Source organism: Ornithodoros turicata, chromosome 2, assembly GCF_037126465.1.
Source record: "Ornithodoros turicata isolate Travis chromosome 2, ASM3712646v1, whole genome shotgun sequence".
Classification (NCBI taxonomy): Eukaryota; Metazoa; Arthropoda; class Arachnida; order Ixodida; family Argasidae; genus Ornithodoros; species Ornithodoros turicata.
This window is the reverse complement of record NC_088202.1, coordinates 78,891,611-78,918,568: the sequence shown is the minus strand read 5'-3', so window position 1 is coordinate 78,918,568 and position 26,958 is coordinate 78,891,611. Positions and strand designations below refer to the sequence as shown.

Genomic DNA, 26,958 nt, shown 5'->3' with positions numbered 1-26,958 from the left:
TGCGGCTGTGCCATAGGCAGTTGGGCTGGCATCAGAGAAAAAGTGTATCTCTGCTTCTTCGTTATCTTGGAGGTATGTGCCGTAATGACGTGGAATTTGTACAGTTTTTAAGCGTGACATCTCACAACACCATGCTCACCATCTATCATGCAGATCTTTCGGTAGCACTGTGTCCCAGTCCAGTCCCTCTTTCCATATATCCTGTAAGAGTATCTTTCCGGACACCGTGTAAGGTAGAATGAATCCCTGAGGATCATAAATTTCCGCGACCGAGCGCAAAACATGCCGTTTCGTTACCTCCTTCGTGGTGCTACTACCTTGTGAGTCTTTGATTGGCAAGGAGAGAGTGTCAGCCTCTTGATCCCATATCATGCCAAGTACCTTTGTTGTCGTGTCGATTGTTATGGCGTCCTTTTCGTTACAGAATATGTCACGCATTTTGTTGGAGTTGGATCCCCATTTCTGTAGTTTCATTGAAGCCTTGCTGAAGAGCTGTTTTGTCTCCATATATCTCTTCTCTGCTTCCTCGACATTGTGTGCTCCTAGTATTACATCATCCACGTATATGGATTGGTCGAGTATGCTCGCAGTCTCCGGGTACTCTTTCGCTGTCAGCCGAAGATGATTGTGTAACGTGGCTGCAAGGAGAAATGTACTTGGAGCCGTTCCGAATGTCACCCTATTCATTCTCCAGGCTTCGATTTTTGGCAATGGCGTCCCTTCTTCTGGTTTTGTTTCGTACGAAAGAAATCTCAAGGCGTCGCGATCTTCTTCACGGATCATTATCTGAAGAAACGCCTTTTGTACATCAGTTACCAATGCCACTGGATGCAAACGGAAGTTCAGTAGTACGGTCATAATGTCCGGATTCATGTTTGGACCAGAGTCCAAATTATCGTTCAAAGATTTGGTGTGAACTTCATGCGACGAGGTATCGAACACTATCCTTATCTCGGTTGTTAAGCGATCCTCCCTAATCACTGCTTGGTGCGGCATATAGTACATATGTCTTGGGGCCTCATCTGTGTTCATGAGCACTGTGATCTTTTCTGCCACGCCCGATAGGAGATATTCACGAATGGCAGTGTCATAATTCTGCATCAACTGAGTGGAAGAACTCAAGAGCCTCTTTGTCAATTGGGCAAGCCGTATTTGCGCTATCTTTTTGTTGCTTCCCATCGATACCTCATGCTTCCATGGTAGAGCAACGACGTATCTGTCATGTTCATACATGATTGTGCTCTCGAAGTGTACCGGATGCCGTTCTCTACCGGATCTCTAGTACCGGGTGCCGTTCCTTTTCTTTCACTTCACGTTCGCGAATACCCATTGCTTCGAGATCCCAAAGCGGTCCATTTAACACGTCTAGCCGAGATCGAACCAGTAAGATCTAGTCGCTAAATATATCTCTTGCGCAAGTTGCGTGATTCCGTTCAGGCTCACATTCGAGGATTAGAATGTCTAGGGACGACAATGGAGTCATACTGTTCGATGTTGTATCCAGTACTGCTACGAGCTCTGCCAAACGACATGGCCCTACAATTTAGTCGAATGCTCGGGGGGAAAATGCAACCGCGATCAGCGGACGCTCCGACCCTCACTGGTGCGGTTTTTCATAAACAAGCTCTACAGTTGCTATTAAGCTTTCTCGGGAATGAAGTAAAGTATCGTGAAGAGCTCAGCCCGCGCACCTTCGACGCTAGCAGCACGAACGAATCGATGAAATCGGACTTCCAAAACAGAATCAGAAGACAGTCGGAAGTGCCGGTAACCGCATTGCATAGCGTCACAAAACAGGGAAAAAGTAAGGCGTGCGTCTTCTGTAACGACATGGGGCATGTAACAGCAGACTGTGCAACATCTAGGTCCCTCGAAGAGAAAAATAATATACTAGCTGCGCAACGTCTATGTTTCCGATGCACAAAGCCCGACCATTCAGCAAAACAATGCAGGAGCCAACCACGCTGTAGGACATGTTCGGGACGCCATGTGTCAAGTATGTGTGATCCGGCGTACAAACCTCAGTCAACAAGATCTACCACGGATGCATCAGCGCAGGTTGCTCTCAAAACCACTGTGCTTGAGTCACGTGAGAGGGAGGCAGGTGATGACTCATTGTCATCTTCACCGATAGATTCAACAGTGTGTGGATGTGACATTAAAAGAGCATACAAATTCTCAAACTGGTGGTTATGTCAGATTAGCAGATCATCTTAGGACGTGTCAGGAACTAAAATCCTGTATAAAGGAAGGAAGGAAAGTGGGGGTGCTCCTCTATCAAGAGGCTTTACAAATAAAAAAAAGCGGGTGATCGTTGTATAAGCGGTCCATCACTGAATGTTTTTAGAAAAACTGTTCCTAGCAAAAACAAGTAAGAAAAGCACGGTAGTCGTTACTAGATAATTTTATAGGGTTTTGGACGCGCAGTACTTGTTAAAGGAGTATAGGGAGGGTGGGGGGGTGGGGGAGTCCTAGCTATGAAAAAACCTGGTGCGGACATTGAAGAACTTTCTGATATCAGGACCAATCCGGGTGGAATGTGTGGTTCTTGGCCTTGTTTTATAAGCGCCCTGTTGCGCAATAAGTTATTAGGAAAAATTGTTGTCAGCCAGTGCCTGTGTCGTCTCGTCCGTTGTGTTTCCCCGACACTGGGAGTTTAATCGGTGATAGAAAGTTGGCACATATCTTACGAATTGAAGCAGCAAGGAACGATACACGGACAGAGCCAGTTAGAGAACCTGCACAATAGCTGATGGGTCGTGTGGTTCTGTCCATGGTTCTGTCCTGTGACTGCTTCCGTTCGTAAGATATGTTACATAGGGTGCAGAGACGCTTTGTTTCTTGCTTTACTTTTTACGAGTCACACATTTATCATTCCCCTGCGACAATCCACGGAAGAACTTCGGCAAGCCGAAACCAGTCATCCACATCTTTGACGATTGCCTGGCAATGCGGGCAATGCGCAGTTCGCTAGTTAGTATAGTGTACCTCAGTATAATGTGGTACCTCAGTTTAATGTGGTATTTTGTCATCCTTTATCAATTAATATCTGTTTCTCACTTGTAACATGTCCAAAACAACAAGAAATTGCACGCCGATGAGTATGCGTTTACTGTGTCGCATAATGTTTACCCCCACACGGTCTAGACCGCAATTTCTTGGAGCGCAAGTGCTGGAGATTACTCGGGGGAAGCGGTTATAATAGGAGAGCCGTGACCTCCTTAAGTTACTACAAAAAAGCCCCCTTGTGGTTCCGCTCATTTCGACTGTCGTGCGCCCTCACTAGAACGAAGGCTAGTTATCGATGGGTCCTAGAACTCCGTCTCAATCTAGCAATTCCCTGAAGGTTCCCTGCTGGCCACTACATGGGCCAATGTGGACGGGAGAAAATATAGTACATAATCCTGTTTTTATGCGAATGCATATGGGTGGCAATAAGATTTCTCCACTCCACGAAATACGACAAAGTGGGCAAAGACTGGTAGTTAGTAATGAGGGTGGAGTGCTTCCTGCGTATCAGGCATGTTTTGCACATGTGTGCCTATACGTACCTCAGCCCTTAATGAAAATCAATCGTGTGCTGCGTGCGTGTATGGACTTAGGCACGGAGCACACTGCAAGGAGATCATTCTTAGACATGTTTTATAGCTGCGATTAAACAAGCGGGGTTGTTCATTTTTGGAGCAGTCTATTGAATCGTGCAAAAGATAGTATTCAAGTATAGCGTACGTGAATGTGCTGCATATAAATACTGGTCCGTGGAAATCGGAACTTTGCACGACCGTTTGACCATGATGAATGTTGAAAATTTTCATCCGGGTTCTGCAGTTCTGTGTCTGAGTAAGTATTCTTAGAAGTAATACCAGAATGTTTCTTCCGGATTTTATCCGATTCATCCAACATGTCAGAGCGGTAGTTATATGTAGCTAATGTTTCGGGTTTTCGGAGTGTGTTTTTCGTCGTGTATAACCGAGTTAATATCCGAAATTCGGAGGAAAGGCGATGGCTGTGAAACTACATGGTAGCGAAAACACACACACACACACAGGTGGTATGATGATGTGGTGGGTCATTCCCCGCCGTTATGGCGGTACACTGCCCCCCTGCTCTTATGGAAGGGATGAGAAAAGGATGATGATGGAAAGGTGTCCTATTAGAGTTCGTCCATTGGTTCTGTGCTGGAGAGGAACACAGCAACAACTCGTAATCCTTGCATCTGATGTGAGGGGCCCGACCGTAGCTCTAGAATTTTGGCCAAGCCGAACTGGCGTTGATCGACGCGTTGCAGGACAGTTTCCATGAGGGCGCTCGCGATCGTACTGTCCGCTGACCAGGAGGATGTGATGGAGGTCACCGTGCACACCACACGTGGAACAGAGGTTGGATGCGCAAACACCGAGGAGATGTTTGAAAACCGATGTAAAAGCCACGTTAAGTCTCATCCGGTGGAAGACAGTGGTAAAGGAACGTGGCCTTCGGCTAGGGGAGAGTAAGGGACAATGTGGGGTCAACGCAGGCTAAAGGGCTTTTAACGTCCTTGTAAGGGGTCAGTACAGCACAATACATGACGCAGAAAGGCCAAACTCACAGTGCGCATATAACAAGAATTAAAAAGGTGGTTGTCTAGCAGACCGCGGGCCGGGCCGGGCTTTGAATTCTTTATGCAGGCCTGGGCCGGGCTCGGGTTTCAGCCATCGGACCCGGGCCGGGTACGGGCTTGACAACGCCGGCCATGGTCGGGCATGTACGCGAACATATTTCACGAGACTGGACAGCTGAATTTTCATGTCATTTTTTTGCCATTGGGTATGGGATATCACTGAATTCTTATCTGAGAACTATCCCTTTTTTATATGTGATCATGCTTATTTAGTGTAATGGGTCTGGATTTCACACGTGCACTCACACATATTTGGGGACGATTGGTGTAGCGTGCGCGCTGATAGTCCTGCACGAGGGTCAGTTAGGTCAGGTGTTCTGACATATTTCGTTCGTGTGTGAGTTCGAGAGAGGGGAACTAACACCGGTGCATGCGCAATAGAGCGTAGATGAGCCTCTCTTGAAGCGTAAGGTACATACATATCACCCAAGGGCCGCTGCGCGTTGCCTTCCCAAACAAGCAAGCACAAAGCACAGAGCGGCTTGCCGGCAGAGAAACACAGCCGATCCGTTCGAGCGTACCCCCTCACTCTCCACCAATTAGCTGCGTCCTTTCCCTCGCTGCGCTGTGCTCTTTAGTAAATCTAAATACGCCTCCGGGCCTCGAGAACATATAGAGCACAGGCGGGCTGAGACCGGACCTGGCCATGGAAACAGTCGGGTACGGGCTGGGCCCGGGCCGGCAGAGTCGGGCTCGGGCCGGCCCGGGCTGTAAATCTATAGAAGACGTCGGGACCGGGCCGGGTGCGGGCAGTAGCAGCCAGGCCTGGACCGGGCCCGGGCCTGAAAATTAGGCCCGTGCAGTGCTCTACACTGTACGCAGGCAGGGTAGTTGGCAATTGTATTTAGTGAAAAACGCTGCACATAAAAGGACAGTAAAGCACACCGCAGCGCTTACTTGTACCTCAGTTACTTGAATTTACCCGACAGTGAATGGCGGGATACGAAGCATAGCTGTTTACCATTTGTACCACCAGCTGTAACACCACCATTCAACATCACTGAAGTAGACGAAAGGTTTATCAACATCTCTGCTTCCAATATGATATGAGGACAGAATATAATTTGCAGTAGCCTTGATGGGTCGGGAGGGTTGACCTTGCAGCACCACTTGCTGGAATCTTCGACAAAAATGGCAATGCTATACAAACAGTGCAACGTCATGCTGCACTTTTTTTATTTTTCAAACCAACCAATCAACTGCGTGCGTATCGTCGGGGGAGGGGGGGACGTAGGGGTTTCGAGAGGTCTGCCTGCCTAGATTGGCGGCACGTTGCTCGGGGAAGGGATAAAAGGGGGAATGGGGGTAAGGGAAGGCTCACACGTCTGGACGGACGCACGCACGCACGCTGGAATATTGTCGGCACGCACAATAAATTATCCTGGTAGAAGATCACGAGTTCTTTGTTCTCGACATCTCCTGCGAGTCTCCGCGCTGTAGCTAGTATCCGCTCCACTAACGGACACCTTCACAAAGAACGATGTTCGATTAAAATAAGTAATTTCGGATTATCATGTAGCTTCCCACAGGGTGTGCACCATTTATGGTGTCGGTTTGGAGAACGCATTGTGCTCGAAGTGGAATCTTCCGTAAAGTTGTTTCAAACTCCAGCTCCACTAAACCAATTCCTAAAATGAACAGTCTACCCCACAGACCCTTGGCTTGGTGCCAGATTGAGGTTCCTGTCAACGACATGCTCCTAGAGCGGGAGGCGTCACCATTGGTAGCACCCTCTTAGGCAATTAATCACGCGGCCATTGTTATACAGCATCCCCAAGTTGCGTATTGATAACTTTCGAGGAAACTTCAAAAGACCATTTACATGACGACGCGAGACCGTTTAAGTGAAAGGTCATTTTTCTGCGGCTTTCCCTGACCTCATAAACAGTTGCCTGCGTTGCAAACCTATAACTTGATCATACTCCTATGAACGTCAGCTGCAACTGCCCCGGTTCTTTACCTTCTGTACGGGTACTGCACTATGACGCAAGGGGGGGGGGGGATGGTACCTCCGTACATTAATCTTATGGATGTAGACGCGAGAACACAAAACCTTTAGTAGATTATACATCGTACATGAAACTCAAGGCATGCGCCGAGAACTCTCTGACTGAGAACTTAGCTTTCATCCAGGCTTGCACGAAATGCTCACAAAAAGCATTAAAGCTAAGTTACTGAGTACCGGGCAAAAAAAGTAACTGAGTAGAGTACTAAATACTCAATATTGATAAGTATTTAAGATAGAGTAATGAATACTCTTAAAAGTAACTCGTTGTTCTCAAGATACTTTGACGTCACAGTTGGAATTCGCTATCAAAGAAATACGAAGTGCGTGAAGTTGAAAATGCCATTACCGAAAAGCTTTATTAGTTCGCAGGAAGAACTGCTTTTCAAAATTACTATACGATAGTCTGTCCCGTTTATTTTTATTTTTTTATTTTTTTTATTTTTCACAGTACCCCCAATCATGGACAGACGCTCTACAGATGCGAACGAGCGCTCTACAGAAACGACATAATTTACTGTCGTTTTTCGCTTTATTGTTGTTTTAACCTCATCAAGAGTTATGAATATTTTACGTACCATCTCTCGCAACAGCTTTCGGGACGGGTCTTTCATCCTGCCTGAAAGGGTGTCTCAATGGTTTACCCGTATACTCTTCAAGGCAACACATCGCCTCATGCATGCTCCCAAACCTGAGGCGCTGCACGCCACCCCTTCAAAGGAGGGACGTGGATGTCCCGAATGCCTCAGACAACATACACAGTACAAAGCGCATTGCCGAGACAAAAGATAATATTTCGTTCGACCACTCAGTCACACACAAAGAAGTATCCTCAAAGTAACTTGGAAAATGAGTAGACGTTATTTTAAAAAAAAGCATTTAAGTTAGATTACTAAATACTCACCTTCGAAAGTATTTGCAAGACACCAAGTTACTCACAAAAGTAGTTAAGGTATGTAACTTTAATACTCTACTCAAATTACTCTACAAGTCTGCTTTCATCAAGCGCCCCCGCGCCTGCGCCATTCCTGGTCAGAATACGTATATATAAAATATTCGTGTACGCCAAAGTCTGACTAGTGAAGTTGTCTCGCTTTTCGCCCTTTTAGCAGAGTTTGTTACTATTTCTGTTCGTCTCACGCGCACGACAAATGTTTTGACTTAAAACAACCCTCTATAGAAGTAAGCAACGGCGTCTGGTAATTGGATATTTTGCAGTGGTTTAAAGGGACAGTCCGGGAAAACCGGAAGTTGATTTTTTCCAACTGTCACGGAAACTTACATGCTGGGTGGAAAGTTTCAGCTCACAAAACGGCGTGGTTTTCGAGATATCGAATGAAAAATACTCCTCTGAAGACATCCGGTTTCGTTTTTCTCCCTCGCATACTCCTTGCCCCAAGGATCCTCTATGTACGTCAGCCGTCACGTGAGCATGACGTCCCCAATGGACAAAGTGGAGCGGAGGACTGCGCCGTTGCTGGGAATGCAGAGAGGTGTTTTTGTCTATGAGTGTACTGAACAGAAGGCTACGTCGTGATACCTGTGTTTACATTGACGCTACTCTGCATTTTAGTCTACATAACGCGTGATTGCTACTCAAAAACATCATAAAGGACAAATGCTAGCATGCAACAATCAACTATCGCGCAAACAGGCATTCGACAAGTCACGTGCGGCATTGCTCTTATGCACGTCACGCGAGAGCTCGCTGCGGCCTTTACTCGGGACCAACTGCGGTATAGAAAAATGTCGATTATAAATCGTGCGATACGATTTCTTCTGAAATATTTTGCACAGTTGTTGTGAGGAGTATTAGAAATCATAAGGCGGTGTTTCCCAGACCTATGTTTTCGACCGGACTGTCACTTTAAGTGGTTTAAGAAAAGAAATGTTAAAGAATACCAAGCCAAATGGAATTCATATGATTAGACGTAAAATGACTGAATTTCTCATGTTCTGCTTGTGACAGGCTTGCGTACAGTGTATACTTGCGCGACTACCGATCACCCTCAGACAGCCGTTCATGCAATTCTGATCCCTTCAACCCGGACTCAATGATCCCAGATTTCCACATTCACGTAATGCAAAATTCGATTTCTAATATTCGTGACTTTCCGTCAGATGCTAGTATATTGTTCTCTACGTGTATTAACAACTATCTTCTCTGTGCACGCCTTTATGGCGATAAGTCCACGGCACTACAGATGTCCTGCACGCTTCTGCGACTTGATAAGCTCCATAAGCCGATATGTATAAGCCATAAACTGCATGTGCATCACGTGCAACTGAGCGTCCGCGGTTGATGTACAGTTAGATCATCAGACCATCTCTTCAACACCAATGCCAAAGACGCACATGTGGACCGCTGCCAAAAGGCATTGTGCAGGCTTTGGTTCTACCCTCTGAGCTGTTTAACGAGTATAATGGGACCTGACGACTGTTGCCGGCAAAAGTATTATCCGGGGTACCAGCGGCTATTTGAAGGATTTGTAATTTTACGCCAACATTTGAGGTGTTCCTCTCACGGCTGCAGCTGTATTTGACACATCATGAATCCATCCGGTGGTGGTGTGCTATTTCCGAGCGATCTGCCTGCCAGCCTGCCTGGCCTTATGTTGCTCAATCCATCCGTCCGTCCGCGATATCTTTGCCGTCGCCATCGTCATCATGACACGGTGGTGGGGTGGTGGTGGTGAAACTGTTCGCCGTGTTCGGCCACGCTTGTAGCGGGCAACGTCACGACACAGTCAATGTGAGGCTGGTGTAGCGTCTTTAAATGAGCGCAGAAAGCCATCCAAAAAATTTTCAGTTCCAAACGCTTTCTGAAAGCAGATAACTTAACTTCGTTAACACGCAAATTTTCTCTGTACGCAATATTTTTCATAGCAAAAACACACACACACACACACACACACACACACACACACACTGGAACATCGCCGTGCGCGTTCCCGCTCGACGCGCTCCGCAAGTTGAAACGAGGAGGAGGAGGAGAAAACGTCATCGGTGATGTCATTACGGTTCAAACGGCGACCGCGCTTCTATCGAGGTCAGCGGTGACCGGTTTTCTTTTTTTCTTTTTCGTTGCTTTCTCCCTGTCAAGGGGTGAATAAGGGAGGACTTCGAAGTGCCTGCGGAATATCGACACGTGTTGCCACTTTCAGTGTGGAAAACTGGGACTCTGCAGATATGCAGAATGATGAGCTGTACGCCGTACGGTGATACGACTTACATGTCGGCGGGCACAAACTTAACCGGCGCTGTCAGTCACCATGTGGTAACCAAACAAAAGGTGCCGGGACAGCCCGGATGAAATCAGACAACTGGCGTGTTTGCGTCGTCCATGTTTGTAGCCGGCCTCGGCTAATTCTCGTTGTTTAGCTCGATGATCGATGAGCTGACCATAAATTGTGGTGGTTTTATGACATTGCTTGACTCTGTTGGCCTTTGCAACAGTCAATTCAACGAATGGTCAACAGTTGAGTTGATCTTCGGTCAACGTGTGCTGCCGCTGAGGGCTGGAACCGGAGACACGGAAGAAAAGAAATTTCTCTGACACAGCAACTGTTTATTATGAACCGAAGGCTTATATTCCCAAAAACCTCCCAAGGGGGGAAAGGGGTATAAGCGAGGGTTTACTCACACAGTTACCCCTCTCTTTCTATTTGCTCCATTCTGTACGCAAAACGGAAGTATCACTGAAAATAGGCTGACAGCCATTACACTCCTGAAGGTGGCCCAGAAGTTCACTGGAAACGTGACTCTTTTCGGTGCTAAGCATGTGTTCTCTAAGATGCTCATTGACACAGCGACCCGTTTGACCAACTTAACAAAAAACACATTCCAAAGGAATTGGGTATACGACGTTCTCCTTACAGCACACAAAACGTTACGTTGGTCAAATGGGTCGCTGTGTCAATGAGCGTCTTAGAGAACACATGCTTAGCACCGAAAAGCGTCACGTTTCCAGTGAACTCGTGGGCCACCTTCCGGAGTGTAATGGCTGTCAGCCTATTTTCAGTGATACTTCCGTTTTGCGTACAGAAAGGAACAAATGTAAACGACTGTTGTTAGAATCTTGGGAGATTGCCACGAGGGGGAACTGAGTGAGTAAACCTTCGCTCATACCCCTTTCCCCCCCGTCCACGGAGACCCCGTCGGAGGTTTTCGGGGAAATAAGCGTTCGGTTCATAATAAGCAGTTGCTGTGTCAGAGAAATTTCTTTTCTTCCGTGTCCCCGGTTCCTGACCTCAGTATGCACTAGCTTGTCTGCGCTCTTTCACTTCTGTCTGCTGCCGCGACGTGCCGACGGCAGCATTGCGATTGATTTCACTGGATGGTGTCTGACAACATGTCGGCAAGAACACACCTCCAGCTGAATGAGACGTTAACCGAATGACTAACAAAGTTGCTAATCGAAGCGATGGGCGAACTAGTGATCATAGCGATGCGGCGATCATTTTGAAGCGTGAACTGAAGCAACGCTTAGTGTCGAGCTGTGTTTACACTCATTGCCGCCACAGAACAGAAAACAGTAACAATCATCACGACAAGGAACGCGATAGAGAACACAGACACGGAGAAAACAGAGTTTAACTGGCAACTGAAGTTTATTTTCACAAGCCACCTACTCCGGAAAGTCGCACGAAACAAAAGAGAGCTCGAGAGGGGACAGGTTGACCAATTTTTGGCTAACGTTGCTCGGGGACTTCTCAATGAGTGTGGCCTCCACAATCTCACGGCCTAACCTCGAACCATGCCTTGAACGGTGTCTGTGGACCAATGCTCGTTTGGCTGTACGCCGAAATAAATGTTTAAAGTAAAACATTAAAAAATCCACGCTTAAAATTCCTCCCTTCGAAATCCATTTTCTGAAATAAACCGCTTAAAAATACACGCCCTCAAAATAAACTCTTAAAATAGATCATGGAAATATCCACCGTTAAAAATAAACCGTCCATAATGTACGCTTAAATAAACCCACAATAAAAATGAACTGCGTAACTATCCACCGTTACTTCCACCGTCCACTTTTTCAGTATCACATAGGCCAGGATGTCATCCGTGAGTCTCATACTTACAAGTACTTGGGGCTTCATTTCTCCTCAAACCTCTCTTGGTCAGATCATATTCATACCATTGTTCGCGATGCAAATCGCAAACTTGGTTTCATCCGTCGCCACCTTAAACTTGCTCCACCTGAAGTGAAACGCCTTGCATACAAAACACTAGTCAGGCCGAAGTTGGAATATGCATGTAGTACCTGGGATCCTTACCAGTCAACACTTGTGGACCTTCTTGAATCCTTACAGAATCGGGCAACTCGCTTTATTTTATCAGACTATTCTTTTCCGTCCAGTATTACATCTTTAAAGGCCTCTATCAATCTTCCTCCTCTTGCACACCGTAGGAAATACTTTTGTCTGTGTTTATTCCACAAATTCTACTACACCACAACCATCCGTCCAGGGTACATCACTATGGCCCACTACATCTCCTCTAGGATCGATCATGCCCATAAAATCGACCACATTCCATGTCGTACATCTCATTTCCAATTTTCTTTCTTCCCCAAAACCATCAGTGCTTGGAACGACCTTCCCCAGTCTATCGTAGCTAACTCCGACTTTTCAGTTTTTCGCAGCCAGCTAGCTGCCAGTTTTGGTGTCTAATTTCATTATCATCGCATATGTTTTCTTAACGTTTTCACATAAGTGTTTTTTTTTTTTTTTTTTGCAAAGTGTTCAATTGCTTCTGTTCTGATGATTCTATTCTGTTCTGTTCTGTTCTGTTCTGTTCTGTTCTGACTTGCTGATGTAACCCCCCCCTCACTCAACGCTCCCCGAGGGCACGTGAGGTATTCTCATAAATAAATAAATAAATAAATAATAAACCGTTAAAAACCTACGCTTCAAAATATATCTTTCAAAAGTGAGGTGAAACCTGATCTCAGTCTTATGCTCGCACCCCCCAAAGCATGGTAAATTGCAAGCAAGGGACTTGAACTAACCTCACAAGGCCAAGCTAGCCTAAACTAACCTAAACTAACCGAAACTAAACTAAACTAACATAACATAACCTGATCTAACCCGACGCAGAATACAATCAATCCGCGTCTGTGCTAGATGATGAGGGGATTTTGAAACAGTTTATTTTTAATGGTGGATTCTTAACAGGTGACATTTAACCGGATATTGCAACCGGTTTATCCTTGCCGATTTATTTTTAGTCGTGTATTTTTGAAGCGGTTTATTCTTAAATGTTTTATTTTTAGGCATTTTATTCTTAATGGTGGATTTCGGGTACCTCCCGCGTGGGTACACAGGGCACACACTCCTAACCTTTGAACCAGCTAAGAGCCGAGATGTGAACGAGGATAACAGCTAGGCTTGAGGGGGGGCAGATGGCTATGGCGGTGTTGTGGACGGATTGCGCGGCGACGGTCATTCGCACCAGATGTTATTATGCCAGAGAGAGAGAGAGAGAGGTAAAGTCGACCAGGATACACCACAAATAAAATTCGCCAGCCGCCCAATCAGAAAACACCCCCCCCCCCACTAAGTTGGGAACACTGGCCACGGGTCACACACAAACAGACAACCTACTTCCGGTGTAGCGAAATCATGGTTCATAGTTCTAGCCCTGGCTAGCCCAAAGCAAGATGAGCACACTATTTTCCGCGGCGCACGTAGAGCCGTCGGCTGTCCACCAATCAGGGACGGTGGATTTTAATAGATTTATTTCAAAGCGTTTATTCTTCAAAGTTTATCTTTCGGAGTCTATTTCGACAGCGTGGATTTTCTCATGATTGATATTTAAGAGTTTATTTTGAAACTATGATCTTTAAGGGATTTATTTTTGAACGTTTTATTTTTACACGATTTATTTCGGCGTCATCCCGTTCGTTTACTGTATCTGATAAATCAAAGAAAAGGCGAAAAGAAACACTTCTTCCACCGCTGTCGCTTACGGCGTCATTCCGAGTGAAAAATAGCAGATGACGTTTCTCTAAAGAAACCAGCGGGTTGTACCGTAGTGACGTTAAAATGACGCGAGCGGCTGGTCGGCTCGTTCCGGGTGTAGCCGACGATGATGCTAGGCCACGCTCCTCGTGACCAGCCAAGCTCATCGGACATGCATCATCATTCTTCCACCCGCGTTCATTCAAGTCGCACTCTTGCCCAGTAAACTGGCTATTCTTCCTGCTGCCTGTCCTCGACTACTTTCCTCACGTCGCGGCACGGGCATTGCCACCGTTGCGCACGATCGCGATTTTTAAAACCAAATTCTGCGATATTTATACACCTGCTGAATGAATCACTTCGCATGGTGCATTTTTATAGGCAGGTTAATGGATTGGCTTTCAAAAATGGTAGTGATTGAAGTGCTTTCTGAGCTCCTTTAACGGTTTGAGGATTTCGTGGTTTAGTGTTTAATGGCACAAGGACACCGTCGTTAACAGAGTAGTGATACAACCGGGAGTTGGGTGTTCTCTAGGTCGGCCTCCAGCACAGCGGCTACTCTTAAAGCTTCTACGGTGCTTGGTCTGCAGATTAAATTTCGCCCACATAAGGCTGTCTTAAAACGTGACGAAATCTCGGTACGTGGTGCCCCGTGCTCCGCAACAGCACACAGATATATAATGTAAGGGTAAGGTAATGATTGTCGGTTTACTGGTGAGGGCGAATATCAACCCGTCAGAAGAAACAGAAGAGACACTCGAAAGTATGCCGTGCTTCCTCCAACCTCACGATTGATGTTTCGCTGGAGACGAATTGTAAGGTGGTGATAATGATGATGATGACAATGATTATGATAGGCACAAGAGAGAGAGAAATGGGGAAGTGGGTCGCAACAAAGTCGAGCTAGCTACCCCAGTGCTCCTACCTTGTAAAAACCAAGAAAAAGTGAGGATGAAATGGAAAGTAAAACCGGAAAAAAGGAAAGTAACTCAGAGAATCTCGACCAGCCTGGTTTCTCGCCAGTGCTGCAGCAAATCCACTTAGTGTTGAGGTTTATGTAATTTGAATGCGTGATCGCAATGTCGCAATGTTCCAGCAATGTCGTACCATACGAACATCACGGCAGACGAAATAGTTTGATTTCATTGATTCTGAGGTGTTGGAGGCTTACGTGTTTGTGTCGTCCGTGTCTGTGGGCTGCCTCGGCTAGTTCTCGTTGTTCAAGAAGATATAGATCACCTATATAAGCCGAGACCAACAAAACATTTGTCTTCTTTACCCGAGACGCTGGAAGGACGTCAAGAATAAATAAATGTTATTTTCTCCTCTCTCTTTGTTTTTTATTTGTTTCGTGTACACATTATTGAGATTATTAAGAAATAGAGAAAGCAAATCGTTAAACCATGTCCCAACAGTATCGTACTGGCATTACTAGAACATTTTGCGTTCCTACGGGTGCATGATTTGAGTGGATATTTTTAGGTGGGTGGTAATAGGTAGAGCCTAAATGAACTGTCCAAGCTTAAGCTAAGGTTATTATTCACAGCCACAAGTACTCAACCAGCCTGGAAGAAGAAGAGTCTGCGACGGAACGCTATTCAGCTGCAGCGCAAGATCCGCCTGTCAAAGATGGCGCAGGCGAAGTGCCTTTGTTGCACACGCCTAGGCTGTACTACCTCGATCAGGTCCTGGCACAGTACGACAAGCGAGCATGGCCAACCTATGGACTCGGTAACTTGGAATTTAAATTTATTTAAATCCTGTTTCTTTTAAGTATTTCAATCTAATTTGTCTCTGTCAAAAAATCATGTAAGACTTGCTTCCGACACCGACATTTTACGCACTGGAGATTCCCAGCATAATAGACCATAACCCCTTCAACCCTCATTAGTGTTCTCAGTTTGTGTTTCTAGCTTGTGTCTCCTCAGTTTACTACTTGCACCATCAGTGAGGCCCTTAGGCTCCTCCAGGGTACCCTGAAAATAAATAAAATGTGTAACTGGTCGTTCACATGCGCTCCGTAGACAAAAAGCATCTAGGCAATTACATTGGACTATGCTGTGAAAATAAAATTGAAATGTTTCGCTTCCATACTATTGCCAGCTATGGCTACCCAAGCTCAGAAAGCGGGAACGAACAGAGGTGGGAGTAAAGGTGGGGCACGGAAAGCTATTAGGAGGCCCCACGTCTGAGTCACAGGTGGCACGTTACGTACACTGGTGACGTAGTGCACGTAAGTTATATGTCTTGTACATACGAGTGAACAATGGAACCACGTAGAATGTTTTATTGTGTATAAAAAGGTCAGAAAAGTTGCTTCGTCGAAAGAGAGATGCTAGTCTGCGACCATCTTTTAAGATTCAACGCGAACAATAGCGAGTTCTAGTGCATCGGAAGAACTCTGCGAAAACGATACGATAAAGGAATTTATCAAATCAAACCTTAGCAATGTGATGGCACCCTCTTTAAGGAAACCGGGCGATTGGCTTATGTTTTCGGAATTGTTATCGTGAACACCCCTTCCCATGTATTAAAACTCACTATTACAGAGTTTTAGTATATAGTACGCTATCGCCTTTGCGTACGTAAGGAATAGCGGACGATATAATAAAACTCTCGAGCGAGTGATTTAACGTCCAAGTGTTCTGGAGAAGCTGGCTGCACCGGAGTGCATGGCTAACGTTTCCATTTCTCTTCCCTCTCTCTGGTTCAAGCTACTGTTTCGGACTCTTCCGCTGACAAAAAAAAATAATAATAATAATTGCGAACGCGTGATGCCGATGCGGCGAAAGAGAATTATAAACTGCAATGATCGCTGGGGTCCAGCAACAAATAAGTCTAAACTAAACTAAGCTCAACTGACAAACTGCAATATTTAGCCCAAGAAAAGGAGAATGGAATTAAATGAGCCGTGACGGAGCGAGCTGGCTTCAGGCTATTAATATTGTAGGACTGAGTACGAAGCCGTGGCACAAATAGAGACAAGCTGAGGCCCAAATTTCGTCGTTGCTCGTTTGGTCTTTGCAATAGTTTAAGAAATTGGGAGCTTTAGCGAGAAATGTTTGCCCGAACCAAACGACCTATTCTGCCGATTCGAAAGCTTATAAGGGAAGCGAGCTAAAGGGTCCTAGTAAACGACGAATCGCTCCTCTCTAAATGTATTCCAGATGGATCTGAACGGCAACTAGCGGATCATTGTGTATTATTCACACGTGTTTTTCTCCGTAGTAAACATGACATATGGCAGTGTACTTTTGTCCCAGTGGAAGGCTCGAGCTGAGATCTCTTTGGAAAGGGTTACATCACCCGTGTGCGAGCATCCCTCCATAGTTTGACTATGACAATCAAACGGGGATCGACAGGCGGTGAGGCACTTTGCGTGGCTCCTATGTGCCTTGCATACCCAAGCAGACTTTGAGCATGTGCTCAGCTGGCACAAATGGGCGCTTTCTATCCCGTGAAACGCTCTATTAAACAAGTTGTCGCATCAAACAACTCCCTGTATTAGATTTACATCGTACTGAACAGTAAAGATCTTCTGGGCACTTCCACCAACGCACAGAGCAGAAAAAAGGAGTCCGATGTCCGCAGCTCTACACGCGATAAAATATGATCCCTTCCGAACGCGCCGCGGCGATCGCGTGCCCTATATGAGGCCCGATTCCGAAAGAAATCATGACTAAATAATTCAGTGGTAAACTAGCACGACGCTACAGCAGCTTGATCTGGTCTGCACGTTATGGAAGATATTGTTCACCAGTGGCGCCACGAGGGGGGTGCGGTCCGCACCGGGTGATGCGAAGGAAAGGGGTGACGCGAAGGAATGGGTGACGCGCCGTGCCAGTATACCGCTGCTTCCTCTCTCTCTCTGCTGCGCGGTGGCGCCAACAACGTGAGGAGCCCTCTGCGAGCACGTGACTTTTTTCCTGCGTGTGCGGTATATTGTGTATTGTCTGGTACGGAGAGGGATCCATTATTGGGGGGGGGGGAGGGGACGCAAGAACTGCCGCACCGTGTGACGCCACAGTTGTTCGCTGATGGGACTGCACTACTGCAGGTCATCATCTGCTTTTTATACCTCAGATGACGTTCCGCAATCTCCGTACTTATCTAAAAATTTGTTTGTCTTATTTTTCTTTTTTTAGTTTTGACCTGTATCATTGTGTTGTTGTGACCTGTTGACAACGCAGTAATACCCTCACCATTATCTCCGTCATATTGACGACGACTTCCCAGACACCGCTTTCGGCAAGGCCATCGCCCGCCTGAAGGATCTTCCTTCCTCGTCATACGCTCCCTCTTATGCGCCAGCAATGTGGACTTTTGCCCGTCCTGATATCCACCTCTCCATCTTCAGCGTCTTCAGCGCAAGCGTGACACTCCCGCACATGTAGCCATCCAGTTCGCTCTCGACATTCTGTACTCCACGTATCAGAACCATCGCCACGTCTACGCGGACGGCTCAGTCACGGCAGACAGTTCGGGCGCTGAATTTTATATCCCTGACAGTGACCTTCAGGAAGCATTTGCCATCCTTTACCCAATGTCCTCTATGGAAGCAGAACTCCTCGGCATCCTGTCGGCTCTAAAGCACATGCGCGGCCTTCCGTCTGCACAGCGGGTTTTTCCGACTGACAGCAAGGCTTCTCCGGATCTGCTGCTCTCTTTTCGAACCAGCACCATATACACTCTCCACGCGCTCACACTTCAAGCTCTCACCCAACTCGCGGCCACTGGTCATTCTGTGACTGTTCAGTGGATCCCAGGGCCAGAGCCGTCGCGAGGCGAGTTTGCGCCCAGGGCAGGCTAAACTGAAGCGCCCTGCCCCCTCTCCCGTTGCCGTCAGAAACCCTGCAAACGAAGAGAAGAAAAAACGCTTATTTGCACTGCCCAGATCGTAAATTCAGTCTATTCATTCTCGCTGTATACTGTCCAACCAACCTGCCAGGGCCTGCCGTTCGGCGCCCTCTCTGGCGATGGCGGCCGGGGCGGCTGCCCCTCTTGCATCCCCATCGCTACGGCTCTGCCCAGGACACATAGACAGTCTTGGTAACACACGCGCAGACACAACAGCGAGTCGCGCAACACCTACTAGAGCTCTCCCTATTACCCCTCTACCCCTAGAGGCCTCTGCTTGTTCCCTGCACATTCGCCGTTGGCGCTTTGTCCGTGCCCGACAGTTCCGAGCGGACTCTACCTCATATGACCATTTCCTACGTTTCATTGAGCCCCTGCAGGACTTTACTATTGCCTGGCAAAGCGGAGGAGTCACTCTTCCATCGTCTTCGAATGAATGTTGCACACACACCCTCATTCCTGTATAAAAGCGCCAGACGAACTCCCCCAATTGCACATCTTGTTGCGTGGAAGCCGAGATTGAGCACTATCTATTATCCTGCAACCGGCACCTCTGTCAACGACTCGTCCTCCAATGCCACTTACGACAACTTAGTTACCCCAACGTCTCTTTGGCCACTCAGCTCGGCCCAGTCCTGCGCATCCAGGAGGCGGTTACGACAACCCTCTTGCGCTTTCTTCATGCCTCCGGCCTCTCCACCAGCCTCTAAGGCCACCCTTTTGTGTGTACGCGTGTGCGTGTACGTTTTTTTTTAAGGAATAGCAAGTCGGCCTACGCCTGACTAAACTTTCCTCACTTTCTTTTTTGAATAAACATATCTACCGCCGCCCCTACTTGTATTACGTACTTCTTTATAATCTCTTCCTGATCTGTATAGCTCTTCTATTGCGATCCTCTGACTTCTGTTTTGCGATGCATCATTCGAATAACACCATGCAGTATTCGGGCCCAAGAACGTCTCTAATTCTCTTATTTATAATCCTCGGTCTTCTTGATCTGATCGGTCTTCTTGATCTGATCTGTCTTCAATTGCGATTCAAAGCCTCGTTTTGTGATGCATTATTCAGTATTCGGGACATACCCAGAACGCCTCTGCTTCACTCTTCTAAATGGACATGGTAGTCTGGTATAGCGCGCACAGGCACACGCACAAAGAAATTATGAGATGGGGCTGATGCCGGCCAGCAGGCTGGGCGCTGCCCCAGTGCCAAATGTAGAGAATGAAAGATGGTGGTGGAGATGGCATTTCAGGTGATGGAAGCATGGTGGGGATGCCGGTCGATGACAGAAACTCCCAGAAGTGACGGAGACCTTGATACATATGAGCGCGACTGGACCAGTGGCCCAACACCTTGCCGAGCGTAAAAGGAAGGCGGTCGACTACATGCATCCTGTGCTGCAAGATCTCGTGTTTCCGCTGGTAGACGGGACAGTCCATAAGTAGGTGGTGTAGGTCAGCGCGCACAGTGCATGTGGCACAACGGTCTGACTGCGTGCCGCCAAGGCGCTGCCTCATAACTGGGGTAAATGCAACGTTCAGCCTCATGCGGTGGAGAAGGGATGCGTAGTGTCGCGGAAGGCAGGAGGAAGCCATAGTGAGAGAGACGGATCTACGGCGTGGAGCATAGAGTATGATATCATATCGTGCATCCACTCGTCTTGTCTGCAGAGATAGCACGGAGGAGGGCCCGACGGTCGCCTTTGGGCAAGATGATGGAGTGGGCTGATGTAAGCTGGTGACCCCGTAGAGCAGCCTGGGGCGGATTACTGGCCATTGCATCGGTGCGTCGGCCTAACGTGGCAACGCCCACCGTCGGGCAAGCGCGCGCTGCCGACGCACGATCTGAAGTGGTCAGTAAGGCCACCGTCGTCCGCTGGATAGGCGAGCCACGCCGGCGCGAGGAGCAATGACGCTACTCTCGGTGGCAGACTCAAGTCTGTCTAGCAAAAAGCCTAAATTTGACGACATTAACTTACTTTGTATTTACCTCTAACAAATATAAATTTTGTTACCGCGTGGAAAGAAACCTTCTTGCACATACTTCGCTAGATGAGCACGTAATACACGAATCAGCCAATGCGAATGCAGTGCGGTATCGTCTGCTGCCGTCGCTGGCTCGAAGGGAATCTTTCGGCGCTCGGAGGTGTCTCTTTTTCTTTTCACTCTACACATGTGTTGAGAATTAGTTTCGTATTTTATTTTAGCATCACATTCGTAGAAGACGAGGACGGTGATCTGTGCACTATACGCCGCGTGCAAGATTGCTATACTGACGAGGATAAAGTTATTTGGTGGACTTACGGTGTGCTTGCTGAGCTTGTCGAGTGATCTCGTCCTCCTTTTTAGTTCTACAACTAAACTAAGCAGTGATTCGGGTAACAGCTCAGAACTACACAGCCTGCTGGGGCTTCCAGAGAAATGCCGGCTACAACAAGCAGCCAAGCTCAAAATGTGCGGAGCGGAGGCAGATGTCGACGGAGGAAGAGGCAGGTGACACCATCAATGTCCACCAACTGCTTGAAGAACGAAGGAGACTCGTGGAACAACAACGGCGGACCGCAGGAAGCATTGATCGCCTCTGCCAAGTATGTCCAATTAAAGAGTTACTAACAATACGGATAATAAAATATGTGCTGGCTCATTCCCGCAGGCACTGGCTCCAATATCACAATATTTTGCGCACAAGCTTCTGCAGAAAAGGCATACAAATGAATAGCGCTAGTATTGCAAGTTTTTTTTACTGCTGTGTACAAATATTTCATAAATAAAGAAATGTCATGTTTGTGCAAGACGGAGTTAATTTCACAATGGTGTGTTACATACACACGAACTCAGCTAATGCGGGTATATAACATTCCCTATATGGGGAACACTCGATGTCATGCCAATGTTTCCATATATATCCTGTATGTGTATACACGAGGCTTTGGACAGTCGGAAGAAGGAAACAAACTGCTCTTCCGACAACGACGTGAAGACATCCTTGTGAGCACGAAATGTCCTCGTTGACTGCACTGAAGTGGCTACTTGCGCCACACAAGCGCCATTTTCAACGACGAACATCGCAGCGTTTTGCGTCGGCTGACCTCCTCGTCCAATGGCTACGAACGCCACACACCCGGCGATGGTGGCAGGCTGCGAGTAAGGTCACTTCTTCCTTCTCACGACGAAGCGGGTCACGTGCAGCACGCGTTACTATGGAGACGACGCTACGCTACGCACCGACAAGTGGCCAGTAATCCGCCCCTGGTCTGCCTCTTCATTGCCGGGTATGCCCACGTGACCAGGTACCCACTGTAACACTAGGTCATGGCCCATGTCCAACAGCTTCATGTAAGCTTCCGGCACGTCAGCAACAATGGACACTAGAGGCCCACGGATACCCCTTGTTGCCAGACAATGGAGGGCAGCCTTAGAGTATATGTAAAAAACCCATGGTCGAACCGAACACTGCTTAATCCTGCGCATCGCAAAAAGCAAAGCATGCAGCTCAGCACACGTCGAAGACGTCGGATGCGAGGGACAGTAACTGTTAGTAATGTCTTCGGAGGGAATAACATAGGCAAAGTAGACACTGCAGCGTACTTACGAGCAACCTGTCGATGAAGGTCTACACAGGGACACACAAATATTGCCCAGCCAGTTGTGGCACAAAAGCCTATAACGTCAGTGGCGCAATTTCGTGTTCGCCGTAGTACAGAATTCTTATGCGCGCTAAAGAAACGAACAGGAGAGCTCGGAGACAATCCCTTCGTCAGCACGACGTATTATTTGCTAGTAGGGTGTAGCAAGAGCTTTATTAGTAAACTTCTCCATCCTATATTAGCATCCCTTTCTGCTCTATCAGGAAGCCCTCGCTCGTGTTGTATTCTCTCGATGGCGACTGTTCTGCCATAATGCGGTTAGATATTGATTTCTAGAAACAATAGAGGGTTTCGTCGCACGGATCTTATCAAAAGCAGTCAAAGTATAGGATTAAGCGTGCGAGTCAGTGATCCTCTTACAATGAACTTTTTCATTAACCACGGTTCTTCGAAATGTACAACTGGGCCTTGTGAGGCTTAAGTTTTCTGTTCACCCGTTTGTGTCTCATTTGCCTAAGCTGGCCAACACGTTGTGATCCTTTTGCATATAATATAATTGGAGTAGCTTTACACGTAGGTACGTGTGTCCGCCTATAGTGTGGCGACACACAGCACGTGCCGCAGGGTAGGACTGCGGATAATTTCGACCACCTGGCGTTCTTTTGACGTGCGCTGGAAATCTCCGACACACACGTGTTCCCCTGTTTCTTTGCTGTGGCGCTTAAAACTGCGTGTGCTCTTTCATTTTTGCAGACTATCCAACATTCGTTAAAGTCAACATCTATGTCAACAGCATAGGACCTGTCAACGCCAACAACATGGTGAGTATTGACCGGACCGGAACCTTGTGTGCTTTTATATGTAAGGATCTGTGTTATCCTAAAGAATATATTTCACCCGTGCAGTCTACGGAGCTGCTACAGTACACTCCTTCACACGTTCGTTGTCCATTAAGCGGACAGTAGGAAGTGTTGAACACGATGGAAATTGATGTTCTGAGGGTGGAACACAGAGAAGAACAAACACGTACGGGAAGCTTCAAGTGCCTAAGAACAAATTAACGATTAATGAAGGAAGTGACTGCAGCTGGTTAACCTTTTCAGTGACTTCTTCGTTCATCGTTGGTAGGAAGGGTGCCTGTATGGCGTCACGTTCCATCAGACATAGGCTATGGTATCGTGTCCGTTTCTGTCTGGCAGGACTGCGTCACAGCCATGACCTACTATATAGTAGGTCGTGGTCGCAGCTCACAAGAGGAGAACGAATATTACGTCACTCGCCTCCAAAGCACGGACACTAAAGGAGAAGAGGACACATGTCTTGGCTCACCTGGAAAGGCCCGCGCTAAATCTTCCAGGGGAACTGGTCGGAGTTCTGTATTGCTACAGTGCAATTTATGCAGTATTTCGGGGCATGGAATATGATACACATGGAAAGCGCAGCCATAAAGCTATCAAGAGTTATCGAGATTACCTCAACTACTACCTGTAACACTTTTGTGAATCGTGTTCACATGCTGGTGTTGATGGGCTAAAATTTTCTTCACCCTAGCGGTAGGCAAAACGATTGCACAAAAGCAAACAATAAAAATGCACGAAGTGTTTTTTTTTTTTTCATTATATCTATTCTACTTATTCTTTAGTTCTATCTATTCTTTAGTTACCAATCCCCGGGTTAGTACCTTCAATAACAAAATGTGTAACCCCTGAACCTAGCCCATTCGGGATGTCTGATTTAACTTCAAGATAATTTGATGCAGTACCTATATTGCACTCGTTCAATATGCTACAAGTCCATTACATTAAATTTGAGCGAATACCCTCCTTTCTGCAACTTTTGCGACAATTTATGCCGATTTACCTCGTCATATACCTGCGCAATATTTTAGTAACATAGGATATAAATCTGGCCTCTATAGTGCAATATACCCAGCAGAAGTCATCTACTGTAATTAACTGCAGAACGCGTTGGTTGAACTGCACCGTATTCAACGAAAGCACGTCCGTGTCTCCTCCGTGCGTTCGCTCACCTACTGTATAGTTACGAGCCGTACAACTGAAGCATGCCCCTATTGAACGCCGTGCTGTACTTCAGAAATTAAACCATTGGTCTCCACAATGTCCACAGTGACACTCGGTCTCCACAATGGCGGCACAATGATCACAATGGTCTCCACCATTGAAGTGGTGGAGATCATTTTAAACAGGAAACGCGTGGCACCAACAAGTCAAGGCAGATATGATGATGATGATATGGATGATGTGAACAGGAATGCCTAAAAAATTACATTCAAATATTTTGCAACAGTAGCAGCCTCTTCAAAGCTGTGTTTGGTATATCATTGGGACGTGCTGCTTTCTTAGTCTCTAATAGCAATAATACTCTCAATGTGATATAACATAACCAGGCTCACTCGGGACATCGTTGTGGTGTCTCTGTCAGCCGTACACAGGGAACCATCGAAGAAATCTAATTTTTGCCACACACCTTTACAAGCGTATACAATATTCTTTCCATATGGAAAAGTATAGCACATGCACATTACTTCCGCATGATTCTTGACTTTACTTCGCTAGACAACTGCGATGTGATGTGATGTGATGTGAAAGCTGTCGATAGCTGTGATCATGAGCATAGCGGTCTATACGTGGATTAATTTTGCCCTCGTGAGCGTTCTCTGACGGACGCCGAACTCAAGGCATACGATGCACCGTACTTAACTTGTGGAACTGGGGCACACGTCGTGCCTATGGCGAATTGCGCTGGTCGTAGTAGTGCAAAAAAGAGCGTGCACGTTCTACCCTCGACACATGGGCAAGCTAGAACACATTTGAAGTAGGGGTCCTTTACAGCTTTGAAAGCCCCCTCAGTGAAAGGAGCTCGTGCCGCTGACGTACGACAACGGTCATCTCGTTGTGTCTCTCAGCGAGCTGCAGAACTGCTCAGTGCCTCGGCGATACCGGCGTAGATTTCACCATTATGTTGTGTCCACGCCAGAGCATCTAAATAAACATCTCACTATTTACAAACAAATGACGTCAGATGGTATAACAGCGCCACCAACTTGGTAGACCGGAACTAGTACAGTAAAGAATCAATAAGTAACAAGACAGCCACACTACAATATAACTTCGGCTTTAGTGAAACGGCGGCGTGCTCCGTTCGCGTTGTTTCAGTTTCACTATGTCTACCATCGTCATGATTACGTAACGGTGACGTTTCTTGGGTAGAGGTCTATTATCCTCCCATAACTTTCCCACATATACTTTCCTTGACACTGCATTCGTGGCTTTCTGGGCGCGTTCGCAACTTTCGACGCATGACTTTTGTCGCTCATCACAGTCACGATTAGTCAGAAGCACGATTACAGAAGCAAGCAAAACACAATAACAATACTCGCGTGCCTAGCGGATGCCGAGGACATTCGCTCGAGATTATTGAATTTATCATCACTCGTACCAGACAACGGTAAGGCTCCTGTAAGTTTGAAAAACCATTTGTGACGACCGATAAAAATCTTGTTGAAGACAGTCGCTTTTGTGTCAAATAACTGGTGCCTTCTAATCATCGGCGGACGCTGCGTTCAAGGCTACTCCTTTTCGTTCGGAAAGGAGATGGTCGATGCGAAAAAGCCCGGTATCTAAATGGAGAATCTCCGTTATCGTGTGTCAATGGGCACAAAAAAACGCCGTTCCGGTAGGTGTCCTTCTTGGAAAAGGCCTTTAGAGTGCCCGTATGTCAGGGTAGGGTGCGTCGCGTTCTTTGGTGGTTCCCTTCGCTCTTCGTTTGTTTCTGTTCAGGATATTTAATGGGCCAAAGTACACTTACGTAGCACAATTTCAATACAACTGCAACACAGTGTAACACGAATAGCATACGTACACTCGCCGCTCATTAATGCTAAGAATGCTACGCTCAATAGGCTCAATGTCAGTAGGCGGACACACTACTCAACTGATCCATAGGGTCCAGTCTTCTTCAGCACAAAGTACTAATGAAAACACACGCCCCACAGAGAAGAACAGCGCACACTTGGTAAATCAATTATGTACAATATGATTTCTCGTACGGACTAGGTACGGAAGAGGTAACACTACTCAAAACATGCCTGAACAACAACAACTTTGTTTTATGATAACGATTGGGGAGTTTCATCGCCATGGGCGATACTCTACCCTACATGCCTGACGACACAGGTGCATAATGCACAAAGCCTATACAAGGAGATTTAAAAATATATTTTCAAAATTTTTATAATAAAACTGAGAGCTACCTACGCGTAGATGCAGTTGTCACCTATGGGTTATGCGGCCAGGCGGACATCCTGTCGGTAAGCGTATGTAACTACTGGAATTACCTAGAATTCATTAAATAACTTATTTGTTAGATGTCTGGGGAATCAGGATCGCGGCCTTCCATCATTTAAATTCACCCTCCTTTTTAAATATCATGAACGAGCACGAGATATAAGCCGCTAAATTTTACTATGCAAATGTGCCGAAACCAACGCCACGCATTTCTCGAGCGTAGAAGGAGCGATGGGCGTTCGCGTCGAAGGGCCACGATAGAGCTATTTGAAATGGGCGCTGATGTGATGGTCAGATACTCAGGTCGAGCCGAAGGTCATGTAGTTTCTGCGCTCGAGAAGTGAGTCTTTCTGGCTTCGACTCTTTTGCATATGAAATTTTGACGATTTATACATCAATGTAAATGCTCGTTTCGTGATATTTAAAATACATGGTGGATTCAAATAATGATTGCCTCCAATTCGGCTGTCTCGCGTTTTCCCGGAAACTTGTAATTAAAAAGTTAATTAACAAATATTAGGTATTTTGTCGTCCGGTAGTTACATGCGCTAGGCCACAGGTTGTCCGCCCTGCCGCATACC

General features: G+C 46.7%; 1 protein-coding gene across 2 annotated transcripts in view; it reads left to right on the top strand.

The window, feature by feature from the left end:
• The window catches only part of LOC135385602 (glycine receptor subunit alphaZ1-like), a 194,113-nt gene that overhangs the window by 118,341 nt on the left and 48,814 nt on the right, over positions 1 to 26,958 (top strand). For both annotated transcript variants that reach the window (XM_064615024.1, XM_064615025.1), the window contains exons 2-3: positions 15,174 to 15,358; positions 22,824 to 22,891. In XM_064615024.1, the coding sequence (XP_064471094.1) occupies positions 15,174 to 15,358; positions 22,824 to 22,891 (253 nt within the window). The remainder of the gene's footprint in view (positions 1 to 15,173; positions 15,359 to 22,823; positions 22,892 to 26,958) is intronic.